The sequence below is a fragment of the Procambarus clarkii genome, chromosome 1 (assembly GCF_040958095.1).
Source record: "Procambarus clarkii isolate CNS0578487 chromosome 1, FALCON_Pclarkii_2.0, whole genome shotgun sequence".
NCBI lineage: Eukaryota > Metazoa > Arthropoda > Malacostraca > Decapoda > Cambaridae > Procambarus > Procambarus clarkii.
In genome coordinates, this window is record NC_091150.1 from 34,383,795 (window position 1) to 34,397,304 (window position 13,510).

Here is a 13,510-nt window from a genome sequence, read left to right on the forward strand (position 1 = left end):
TTTTCTTCTATCACCCCTTACATAATATACATGTACACATGTACATATATCCATAATATACATGTATTGATCATAAATAGGTGCAAAATATATAAATCTTTATAAATCTTCATTAACTTGGCAAGTGCCTTGCACCCCCAACATTTAGCAAATTTATTTCCTTCCTACACTCAAGAACATAAATTTTCAAGCATCGATACAAAATCAATGTTCTAACCCAATAAACAGACTCGCAAACAAATTAGCATAAACATTTTCTGTATGCTTAGCGAGCAGCTAAAGAGGGTTGTGTTTAATTCATAAAGTAAAGCTGGCACCACCTCAGAACTTGGAAATGTTAATAAATACAGCAGCTTTCATAGAGCTTTTGCTATACATTGAAAGCTTTAGTAATGAGAATTCTGCCAAACATATCTAAGATATATATACAGTTGTATACTGTATACAGAAAAACATTATAATCTATAACTTTTTATACTATAAAAAATACTATACTTTTTTACTATAAAACTATATTGTACGTAAAAGAATTTAATGGTGCTCTGAATGAGACTAACTTGTCAATTGTGAAAACCAGGAATATCACCTTAGTGTTCTTTATGTATAAATATTACAATGAATGTGAAAAAGATGGATGAATGATTTAAAAAAAAAAAAGAAGGCTTTGAAAGTATGGGTCACTGAAAGAAAGCTCAACCCAGAAGCATAAAAGATAACGAGTCAAAGATAGAAGGTTTTCAACATACTATTCTACGGCTACTGTCCCCACTACTGGCTGGTTCCTCAGGCAAGCACACACGGCCTTAAGACCATTAGTCAGGATTGTACGTTAGTCATGACTACGGCCCAACAAATACCTCGAGGTTGGTTAGTTGTCTTTATGCAACTGGTGATTAATTACATTATTTTACTTTTCTAAGGATGACTATTTCTTCTTTGTATTACTCTTATTCACTTAATGGTGTTGGAGAATCCTTATTTATGCTTTGTTTTTGTCTTCTTGGAATGAAAAGCATTATTTACTTTTCTTCATCAATTTATTTCATGACTTATTGGTATTCAAAGATCCAGAGATATACAGATACTTTGGGCTCCTGTAGCTGTGACCTGTACTTCAGAACAAAGAGACCACAATATATTCTTGGGTCCCAGTTTTCAGTGGTGATGCAACCACAGTCCTTATTAACTACCCTTCTTAAAGCATAATTAAAAATGACTTAAATTACAATAAATGGAAACATATAGCAGACAACTCCCAAAATGTGAGGCAGGTCAGAATGGTCAGACACACAACACTGATGTAGTGCTCATTATCTACTCATACTACTACTTTCTTCTTAAAACTTCTGTCTTATCAACACCATCTAACAAAAGACATCCTGTGCAAGGCAAATGCTCTCATCAAGAAAGAGCCTTCGATGGGATTTAAACAAAAATTAACCAGAATCTGAACTGAAATAAAAATGAACCCCCCAACCACAGACCAATCTAGAAATTATCAAGTATATGTGGATGTAATTTATATCATTTTTTTCCCTCTACCCACAGCATATTTATTTTGTACTGTGGGCTTCCGCTCAAACTGGCGAGTCGACCAGAAAGCCAGATGCAACTGCAGGCTTTCGTTCCCGTAAGTAATTTCCAGCATAAAATAATCAAAGATTTCCATAGTGAATTTATGCATTTTTGGACAGGCATTCAGTATAGGGAAAGGGAAAAATTATTTTGATATGAAAATATTTAGCGAAAGTGAGTTCCTTTATTTGCACTAATAAAAACAACCATTTGGTATAAAATATATTATATATTTAAAATAAAATTATATATATATATAATATATATATAATATATATATATATATATATATATATATATATATATATATATATATATATATATATATATATATGTCGTACCTAGTAGCCAGAACTCACTTCTCAGCCTACTATTCAAGGCCCGATTTGCCTAATAAGCCAAGTTTTCCTGAATTAATATATTTACTATAATTTTTTTCTTATGAAATGATAAAGCAACCCTTTTCTCTATGTATGAGGTCAATTTTTTTTTATTGGAGTTAAAATTAACGTAGATATATGACCGAACCTAACCAACCCTACCTAACCTAACCTAACCTATATTTATAGGTAAGGTTAGGTTAGGTAGCCAAAAAAAGCTAGGTTAGGTTAGGTTAGGTAGGTTAGGTAGACGAAAAAACATTAATTCATGAAAACTTGGCTTATTAGGCAAATCGGGCCTTGAATAGTAGGCTGAGAAGTGCGTTCTGGCTATTAGGTACGACATATATATATATTATATATATATATGTCGTACCTAGTAGCCAGAACGTACTTCTCAGCCTACTATGCAAAGCCCGATTTGCCTAATAAGCCAAGTTTTCATGAATTAATGTTTTTTCGACTACCTAACCTACCTAACCTAACCTAACATTTTCGGCTACCTAACCTAACCTATAAAGATAGGTTAGGTTAGGTAGGGTTGGTTAGGTTCGGTCATATATCTACGTTAATTTTAACTCCAATAATAAAAAATTGACCTCGTACATAATGAAATGGATAGCTTTATCATTTCCTAAGAAAGAAAAAGAGAAAATATATTAATTCAGGAAAACTTGGCTTATTAGGCAAATCGGGCCTTGCATAGTAGGCTGAGAAGTGCATTCTGGCTACTAGGTACGACTATATATATATATATATATATATATATATATATATATATATATATATATATATATATATATATATATATATATATATATATATATATACATATATATATATATATATATATATATATATATAATATAAAATTATATGTGCAATGGAACTTCAGTTACTGTGGACGAGTCTGGTAAGAATGTGTCTGTTCACGTGGGAGTACACATCTCTGAACATTACTGTATATACGTATATTTATTTCTGCACTCATTATATTATTGCTGACCGGCCACACCTAGGGGTCTACGACACTTCATAAATGGGCATGGTGAGTACTCCTCCAGCTATAGACTTCCAAATACTATGGAAATATAGACCTTCAAATTTGTCAATAGGAAAACTAAACAAGAATAACATTACCAAAGATAAGCAAATGCCATCAAGGCCCAAAAAAGAGCTGACTAGGACTGACATTAAGAAACCCCTTAATTAGCAACTTTTTTTTTTTTAATTAAAAGGTAATAAATATTAATAAGAATTTTATTTGTTAAAAGCTATAGATATGCCCTTTGAAAAATGCATGGACGGAATGTTCATAAGAAACTTCTAAGTGACATACTGAAGGAGAGTCTGAAGTACCTCACCAAGCCCGAACATTATAAACAATTTATTTTTTACATGACTAAAACATATCATTTCCCCACATCAACAGTCAACATATATTTTAGTAACAACTTATAAAAGTTTGAGGATACACTAATAAATTGTTTAAATTTCAAGTCCTCAACAGTCACCAGTTTTCTTTACAATGAAACACTAAAACAATTTTTATTTATACAAACTAACTATTGAAGTGGGGGAAGGGGATGGAGGGAGCATGAAATATTGGCTATTGTCTCAATAGACATTCAACTAACCTGGGTTGTGGCCTACGAGAGCGTACCCGTCCTTTGATAGGGGTGCTCCCGAGCCTGGCCCAAATGGCGCCGCTGCTTGACCGCTACACCTGAACAACACAACGTGATGGCATCATGTGGCAACGTACACACCAAACAACGGCTCAAGCTTACCAAAATTAAGCCCATTCACAGCAATGGCACTGCTTAGTGATGTATGAATTCTAAGCAGCAACTGCTATACTAATTCAATGAAGCATTTATATAGCATACAAACACCTTGAGTTAGTATACATTAACTTTAGATAATTCATACATCACAAACACATCTTGCTTTAGAGTCACATGTATTTCTCCATTCATGCGAAGCACTAGTACTCCTCTCTATGGGGAAAAAATCTATCTGCATCACTATTATGCTCCACAGTATATTAAACTATTGGCACATCATATAATGGAAATTACACAAATCCAACAAGCTGCTGTATGGCACTTTGCCATTGCATCCTGCTGTATATAATGTATAAAAAGCAACTGACAGTATCAAAGCTAAACAAAAGCAGCTTTATTACATGAAAGTCCTACCTGGTAACTAAAAAAAGAATCGACTCCAACAGTACAAAAATAAATGATAAAAAATCACAAGTTTATATGAGCCAAACTATATTCAACTAGGCTCAAGCTAAAGACATCTTGAAGAAAACCCGATTTCAAAATGTTATGTGTATGTACATCGATAGCACCACCGAAATCAGACTGCAGCTGGAAATGATCAAGGCCAGTTAGTTGTTAGTACATGTTACTCTGGTAAGATGCCCCCCTCAGGGAAGGAGAGGCCATGGGGCTTCAACCAAGCTGTGGGTGTTCTTGGGGGTACTGTTTCACACTGCTGCACGTATTCAAGTGACCATACAGTTAGCTAGTGGAGAGCTAAAATGTTAACAAGTTAACTGGTGGACTTTAAATATATTTTGTTATAGTCCTCACTAAGCTGATGACTGATGTAACTTATTAATTCACACACATTTGTAACATCATATTCACTTAACTGTATTGCTCTGAATTAATGATCCATTTTAATTATGACTTTTCTTAACAATTAAAGGAAATTAAAATGCATGAAAAAAGGACAATGTACGTATGTTAGTCATAAAAATTACTCAAATTAACCAAGAATTCTTACTTTATCCTGCAATGCATTAGTACATTACATGAAACCCAAAACCAATAAAATATTTTTACAAGATAAAAGTAAATCAAATAGTAGTTCCTCGATATGACGAACTTCATTGCTAGCCACATTAGCTCTCAAGCAACTTTAATAATTTTACAGGCTGGATTTAATACACAATGTTAATTATTCCTTACTTGCTCACTCACTCACTCACCCTCTCATTTACTCACTTCCATGCACACAAACCCAATCACTTGCTCTCATTTCTATGGTTCACGTTTCAAGTTATGCATCAGAAATTGGTTTCTACTACAACGCTTGACTTGTCAAAATTTCTGAGCTGAAGGCCTCTGAAAGATTATCATATGTGCAGCAATAATGTGGTACAGCATCCCCAGCTTACCTGACAAGGCAGTATGACCACAGATAAGGCCAGATGTGTTAGTTCCCATTCTTAATAATACTGACAAATACCAGCCGATAAATTCTTACAAGTACACTATACAGTAGTATAATTGTTGCCAATTATGAAAAAACAAAAAATTTTAACTATGAAACTAAAAATATAATTTAATTTTATTTGGAACTGAAAATTGGCTTTTATTTTTTGAGTAACTTTTTTTTCTTTTTTTCTCTTGTTTTTAAGATTTTATAGACATTCTCTTGTAAATATTTAACAACCAATCTTTGTCATTATTATTCCAACAGTGACCAAAAATCATGATCTCGGCAAAACAGTGCGGTTAGCATTTGACCCGTTTCTTTTCTCTTCAACCTAAGATTGAATGGTGTTAATTATGGCACATCAGTGACCTCTATGAGGTCAACCATCTAGAACAGCTTCTTAAGCAACTGCCTTGTTCATTTATCAAATATTTAGAATTATAAAAATTAATTTCCTAACCTAAAGAACACTACAGTATAACAATGATTTAAAACTGAAAATTACTGTGAACAAAAACCTGCGAGTACAATTAAGCAATATTTGAAACCCTAAGTCAAGCACAGGTGGACATTTGCTCATCCTTCAAGGCAATTGCTTGGATTTATAAAGCCTATGGCTGTATTCAACAGTTCAGTAAGTGCTTACTGAGATGCAAAACCCTTTTTAATTTTCTTTTATATCTGGCACCATGACAGGAGTATTCAAGGCACTTGCCTATTCTGAACTATTATGAATACAGCCAGAGTCAGTGTTAGTGCAGCAGTTGAGCCACAGTGCCGGACTCCTCGGCCGGCACGCCTGGTTGCTGCCACCTCGGTTAGTAACTTGGTCCCTTGGTAGCTGTTAAATTTATTATGCTCGCACCATTTGGAAAGATGAGAACATAAATGAGAATCTGGAAATTATCTGATTAGATTTTGGAGTTGCCCTACTGCAGGCAGGAAACTGGTAAATGTCGTCAATTTGAGAAAGCAACCTCATTATTACCGGGTGTTATTCTACGTTTTAGAAGATGATACAAACCTGCTCCTGTTTAAAAAGATAAATATTAACTGCTTTAGGTTTATCAAATTGCCTTTCTAAATAGTAATGCATTTACCTTTCAACAAGGACCTCACATGAATTATAAATATTTTCTAAATATATAAAACTCTAGGAAGGCAATATGATAATTTGTGTATTATATACAGATAAACTCCTCTAAATTGTTAATGTGTGAGTATAAAGCTTTATAAAATTTAATGATGCACAAATTGTGTAAAAATAAAAGACTTTAAAATACACAATATGTATGAAAATAATACATATGCACAAAGTAATTGACCAAAGTTAAACATTATAATTTCAACAATTAGATAGATGCTATCACTTACAGCATTCCAAATGGAATATGCTGTCAATGAATGTAACACAAAACAGTGTTACTTGTTTTGTGGTATTAGCATCACAGTTTTTAGAAGGTGACATTGTAGTTATTCTACTACTGTATACACATGTTGTAGCTGAACAATTGAAAGGAGTTTTATAAAGTTTAGAGATTATGCTGCAGGACTAAATCATAAAATATTAAGCAATTATAATATTACTAAGGAAGTGGGTATAGTTTTAATTAAAATTAGAGGCTCTTAAATAATCTAAAGCATGCAAGACTGCCAAACCCAAAACCAAGAACATCTACAGTACTGTATCCACCACCACGACCAAGAGACTTAAGTACAATCCTATATGCATCTAATTAACCTAAATTGTTACATCTTATTGCCAATAAGAAAATATCGAAGTAACATAGCCTTCAGCCATCGCATTTCCATACCACTCTTTGCAAAAGAGCTACCAAACTACCTATATCAATTTAATATAAATAAATATAGAGCCATCAACTTTCACAACCTCTGACTCTTTTAAACAATAATATATTTTCTAATTTTATAATGCAATATGCCAAGTTGAGTCTTGACAACATAAAACCCTCACAACAATCATTCCTCTGAGTAACATGGCAATATTTTGGCAACTGATGTATGTGATCTAAAGCATTTTTTTTCCAAACATTTCTCAGAGGTAGAAGAAAGCACCATACAAACATTTACAATGAAAGCACTGGCCACAAAATGGAATGCAATAAACAAATCACTGGGCTTATTATGCACGTTGATGAGCAACATTTGAGAACTTAAAATGAGATTTCCAACAAATAAAAAAACAAACAAATAAGCTTGACCAATGACAAGTCTCGTTACACAAAACGACTATTACTTCACCGAAAGCTTTTTCCCTATGCACTGAAGAACATGTTAAGCCAGAGCTGGAATCCCTAGCACAACTGACGAGTTCCACGTGTATCATGGCAACACACCACCGCACGCTGCAAATGCTGCGCGTGGCAACATGGCCAGATAGTGTGGTTAACCCATGGTGGGTGTGTGAGCGGTGCGTGGGTGCGGTGGTGTGGGTGGTGTGGGTGGACTAGTACATGGTTCATCTGGCAAACAACCCACCAGCAGCGTCCGGGGGGTACTCAGTGAGGAGGGGGGAGCTGAGGGCAGCATAGTTGGCGGCAGCATACTCGGCAGCAGCAGCGTATGGGGCATACATCAGACCAGCAGTAGCATCACTTGCAGCAATTAATGGTGGAGGCATGCCACCAGCTCCAGTTCCATTTAATAATGCAGTTGTTGTCGGAACATGGATCCTTGCAGGCATGAAGAGAGGATTGCCACTGAGAGGTGTGGTTGTGCGCAGAGGTGACTGAAGTGTCATCCCTTGTGTGAGCAGTCGTGGAACTTCCCCTGTAAGAGGACCCAGTCCTTCAATTTCTGGCAAGGGATAGAGAAGGTAGGGTTAGTGAGTCAGTCCACCACCAGCACACACGCACACAGACTCCTCAACATGTATTAGTGGTTCGTTAAATTGATAAAATAAATCAAAGCTGATACTTTAAATCAAAATAGATTTAGGAAAGAAGAAAATAATACTATGCTTAAACTCAATAACCCAAAAACCATAATCTTTAGTTCCAAGTGTTAAATACAACAAATTTACTGACAAACAATAGACTTATGAAAAATAAATGATAAAACCATTATTGAATTAGTTCTCAAAGCTCTCAAGCATTCCAATGCTAGAACATTGTAATGCTTATTTTCATACAGGGTTTAGTATACTGTATAGCAAATATTCAAACCCTTTCAAAATCTATAATTATGGTACAAGAGTATAAATACTGATAAATATACGTTTAAGAATAATCCTCCAAGAAAGGCAGGAGTGATTTGTGAACAAGATACTGCATTTAGAATCATAAAATTATATAAAAATTAGTCCCTAAATATTAAATACTTTAATTATGCAATTAAGAATAAGTATGCAGATGTTAATATATCTATTAAAGCTTAACATGCACAAAGATGTGAATAATACACTATTAATATTTTTAATAATGAATTGGATTAAAGCTGGGAGAGTGATGTCACTACCAGCATACAATGAAAGCTTATCTCTGTGGACTACATGAAAAAAATTAACCATTAACAATAAGGGGGGGAAAGTTTACTTTATTTTTATTTCATAATAAAAGACAGTTATATTGTGCAATAAGAACTAATTGTAATAATTAAATTACAGAAAAAGAAAAAAAAGGGACTTAAAACGGCAAAGTACTATACCGTTCACTGGGTACAGTCGACCCCCGTTATAGTGGCTGCTCTGTGCAGAGGCAAAAAAGGCCACTGTAAGGAAATGGCCAAAACAAAAGGTAATATAAGTGATTGTAATGAAGGTTAAAATGGGTTAATTGGGTTTGATTTACTGATTAGTGGCCAATGTTAGAAAATGGCCACTCTAACGAGTCGACTGTATTATACCAGGATAGTAGCAAGGACTAAGCATAGACATGCTTGGCATATGCACCTTTTGAAGGTACTGTATGAGACTTGCAAATAAATAATCTTAGTTTAACCCCTTGAGTTTGGTAATCTATGCTTTGATGCCACAAAATTAATCAAAATCTTAAGGTAGTCAAGATATGGACATTCAAAAACCTCTTAAAATTCCAATTATAATACTGCACATGCTTTAACAGTTTTCAGTAATGTGTACTGTTAAATCAAATTTTGCTATGAACAAACTCTCAAACAGGAACCCCTTCACTGATCTTTTAAAATGCTCATCAAACTAACAATTACCTGAAGGTTTAAGGAAGGCTGACTGTAATCATGCATTGTACATTATGTACTCGGGTGTTATACTGTTTGAAATCATGAATATGACTTATCCTTTTTCCAATTATCTTTGATATATAGAATGACTACATCTAAAATTGGCCAGAAATAGATCTACTACACAATTAAAATACAGATTCCTACAGATTCTTTAATAAATAGTTATGATGGTTTTGTATGATAACTTTTTCAAATAAATTATATTATAATATTTTCTGGTAATCAGCCAATAGTCTTTGAAGAAATATTCAAGGCAACATATAGATGCACAAAAAATCAGCTAGGTAGATTCTATACATTAATAGCACAAACTATGTTGTCAGAGGTGTGTAATATTTGCTACAACAATGTCTAATGCTCTAAGAAAATTTGATAAAGATGTCTGCTTCTGACTCAATGTTAGGAGGAGGCTATTGATATATAGGGTTAGAGTTTACATTTATCTATGTACTACAAGACTAGACTTTATAAGCAATATAAATATATAAAACTGGGGACAATAAAAAATTAAATACATCTCCACATTTTGATTCAGCTAGTCAAAGAAATTCAAAACAAATTTGCAGATACTGTAATTTAAATGGGTTTCGAGGAATGCGCAGAGTAGCCATTCATTAAAAGTCCAATGCCTCTATCACACCCGAAGTGGTCAAACAGTGCCATTGAAAATTGGTGCAAAAACCTTTTATGTGATCTTGCTTCAACTCCATTAAAGAAGAAAACACAGTAGTGTATCAATATCAAACATTTGAATTAGCCTCAATTATAAAATACAATTTGAGAGATTCGTCTGAATACACAATGAAATCACAGCAACATGATAAATCTGAGAATCTTTAGGAGCAGAACAATGGGATCAAACCTGCATCTTGTCACCCCAGGTGTGCACCTTAACTCACGGGCCGCAATATACTACACTTTACACAACCTTAAGTCTGTCCAAACTTTATAGGAGTTTGGAGACACCAAGCTGGTACTAAACAATTTTGTCCCAATTTAATGTGTACTGAAACTGCGTACTATGGAGACCTGTAGTGCAGTGCTTAATGCATTTGCCTAGCACCTGATTGAACCAGAGATCAATTACGAGGCAGGGTCAATGTCAGTAAATTCCCTTGCACTTGAATTCCCTTGTACTGTTTAACTAGCAGTACAGATAACCAGTAGTTAGTTAGGTATCTCTTGTGGATTGCATCATGGTCAGTAGTTGGCCTAGGGGAAACACTAAGTTCAACAGGCTCCTTGTCCCTGACAATGGGAAACTATAATATCAGCAATAGTAATCCAAATTCAAGTAATAATGGATATAATTTGCTTTTGTAAATATAAATTTGCTCCACATTTTTTACAATTAAACATTTCTGCTAATTATTTTTAATTGTCTGCTCTGGCACGTGAATTATTTTTAATATTCACGTGTATTCATACAGTGAATCCAGTACTGCTTATTTTCCCATTAAAAAACACATCTCACAAATGTTTGTACATTATGTACTCAGGTGTTATACTGTTTGTAGTGTGTTTATCTACCTTTCTCATACATAATGGTTCTTGCACCTTATGTACTTTACATTGTTTAACAATTACATGTAATCTGCCATGCATGTGCTAAAATGCAGAAGACTTCTTAGAATCGGCCCTCAGTTATTCAAACTCGATGATGATCCTAATAACATTTGCTTGACATGCCTATTGTATATGCGTGCGTGTGTGTGTGTGTGTGTGTGTGTGTGTAAGTGTGTACACACATGTGTGATCAAATAAATAAATCTGTTATCCAAGGCAGTTTATGTTAGAATAATTTGAGGGTAGCTGACCTTTAAAAGAAAAATCTTAAATCCTAATAATAAAAAATAATCATTCAATTTATTAAAGCAAATTATTTAACATGCAGAGAAGTAACTGTACTTCATTTAATAAATTATTGGAAACTTGAATATTAAACATAATTTATATATACTGTATGAAAATATAAACCCTGCTCTACACACTAAAGTGGACTCCACCACATGCTGTACAAGTGTGTTCACATGAAGACCTGGCTTTAGTGAGAGTCTGAGTATCACAGTCATGATCGCTGCATCGAGGTCATTACTCCCCTAACCTCACCTCACACCTCACGTGGGAAAACCAAAAGGAGCTCAAAGATCGTGTTCAAAAGCGGAATGTCAAACAACATATTCACATATAAATACAGTTTGTAAGCAAACTGTCCTATTCGTATACATACAGTATAGGTAAATAGCAACTATTTCTGTGTACCTGTACTATACGAGTTGGGATACAGGTGCATCCCACCAGTAAGATGAAATATCTCGTATCATTACCCAGATGCCAGCAAAAATCTTTAGATACAAGGTGTCAGAACCTTCAATCTTCATGTTGCCTATCAGGCTGCTAAATATAGTTTTGTATCGTTCTTTCACAATTTCTCTTATTTTATTTCTTTGTCCTCCTATGTATGGATTTCATAATGAAAAATAGTACCAATATTGGTGGAAGTTTTCTATTTAAGGAGCTGCCTCGAAAGGGCCAATAGGCTTTTTTTATAGTGTTATTCTTATACTGAATGTGAAAATGTATTTTGGATTTTCTAATTTTGCTCGAGAGCATTACATTCTACTGCAGTATATTTCAATAGACTAATTTATCTATATTGGGATATTCATGTTTGGTAGAGTATTTCAATAATTTCCTTCTGTATTGTCTTCGGAAACCCTATGTAGGTCCTCTTTCTGCTCTTTACCCAGAAGGACTTGTGCACAGGAGACTTGTGCGATGAGGGAACCTCCAGAACTAAAAAGCCCAATACCTTTATTGTTGAAACAATTCACTGAATAGCCCTCGCACTTTATTTTACTTGGGAATGTTAGGTGTATTAATGCACTTGTGTGATAAAAATTTGCAATGTCTTCTACAGGAGAGTTTCAACTACTGTATTAACATTTGTAACTTCTTCCTTAGTTCTTGAGAAAAGTAATTATTATACTAGTATTTTATGAAGTAAAATACTACAAAATAATATTAAACTAGAAAATGAAAAGAACATTTGCTATGAACATATATAATACCTAAGCTACTGAAAGTGCTAAAAATCCCTCAAACTACAGTCCCTGCCACTCGGCTGAAAACAAAACAAAACTGAAACTGATTTAAATTTTGCACTAAAATAATATAGAGCAATAAGAGACAGCACTGTCCAGGTGTAGAAAGTATATCATGATCTGCCTCGAAATATAAAAGAAATGGAGAATTGCTCACACACAAAAACCCATCAAGATGCAGCACCAGCATTAGCCTTTAAGCTGCCGACACAAATATCAAGGCTGATGAAACCTCCCTCCGAAAGGTATGTCAAACTTTGCTCCACAACCTCTGGAACCCCACTCGGGTAAACCCCAGAGCACACGGCAACAAGCTAATTCTCTAAAATTGTTACAATATTACTTAAGCCTCGAATCTTGCTCACTAACTTGAAAAGAAGAGATTATGCTGTGCAAGAGAACGAGTGTTCTCTTGAGCAGTATGTTTTGACTTTCCACATTCGAGGATCAACATCTTAAAACTTCCACACTACCAAACATAATTAACAGCCTAAACCCCTCAACTGATGACACTCCCACTTTTTCTACATTCTAATTAATACTGCAATTAAATGGCTCAAAAGCAGCATATTTTTAGTCATTACTTCTACACTTTTTCATACAAACACCACCTCTATAATTTATAATTTAAATTTTTTTTAACATTTATCTCCTTTGATAAAATCTTTGGAGCATGACAGAGTAACCCAGATGCACGCCTTAACCCACAGACCACACTATGCTGAGAATTATTTAAGTTGGTATCTGCCCAATTCCACTGGGAGTCTTGAAGGCATTTAACTCATATCCAATCCAAGTTGTACAAGCTTGAAATTTGGTGGCACTGTAACTATTACATACGCAAGAATGTAAACAGGTTACAATATTTGCAAAACTTGGATTGGATATCAGATCAGTGCCTCCAGACCTCCAGTGGATTTGGGCAGATACCAAGTTAAATAATCTTCACCATATTGTACCCAATATGCACAGGCACATTGGGTTACCCAGGACGCA

The 13,510-nt window shown here is 34.4% G+C and overlaps 1 protein-coding gene across 9 annotated transcripts in view; it reads right to left on the minus strand.

Annotated features, from left to right (window-relative positions):
- Nucleotides 1-13,510, minus strand: part of how (protein held out wings) — a 235,059-nt gene that overhangs the window by 9,567 nt on the left and 211,982 nt on the right. For 4 of the 9 annotated variants that reach the window (XM_045753206.2, XM_045752977.2, XM_045753635.2 and 1 more), the window contains 3 exons: nt 8,856-8,918; nt 7,689-8,006; nt 3,593-3,681 (listed from right to left, as the gene is read on the minus strand). In XM_045753206.2, the coding sequence (XP_045609162.1) occupies nt 3,605-3,681; nt 7,689-8,006; nt 8,856-8,918 (458 nt within the window). In that variant the 3' untranslated portion in view covers nt 3,593-3,604. The remainder of the gene's footprint in view (nt 1-3,592; nt 3,682-7,688; nt 8,007-8,855; nt 8,919-13,510) is intronic. The other 5 variants (XM_045753057.2, XM_045753385.2, XM_045753118.2 and 2 more) reach the window with 3 other exon arrangements.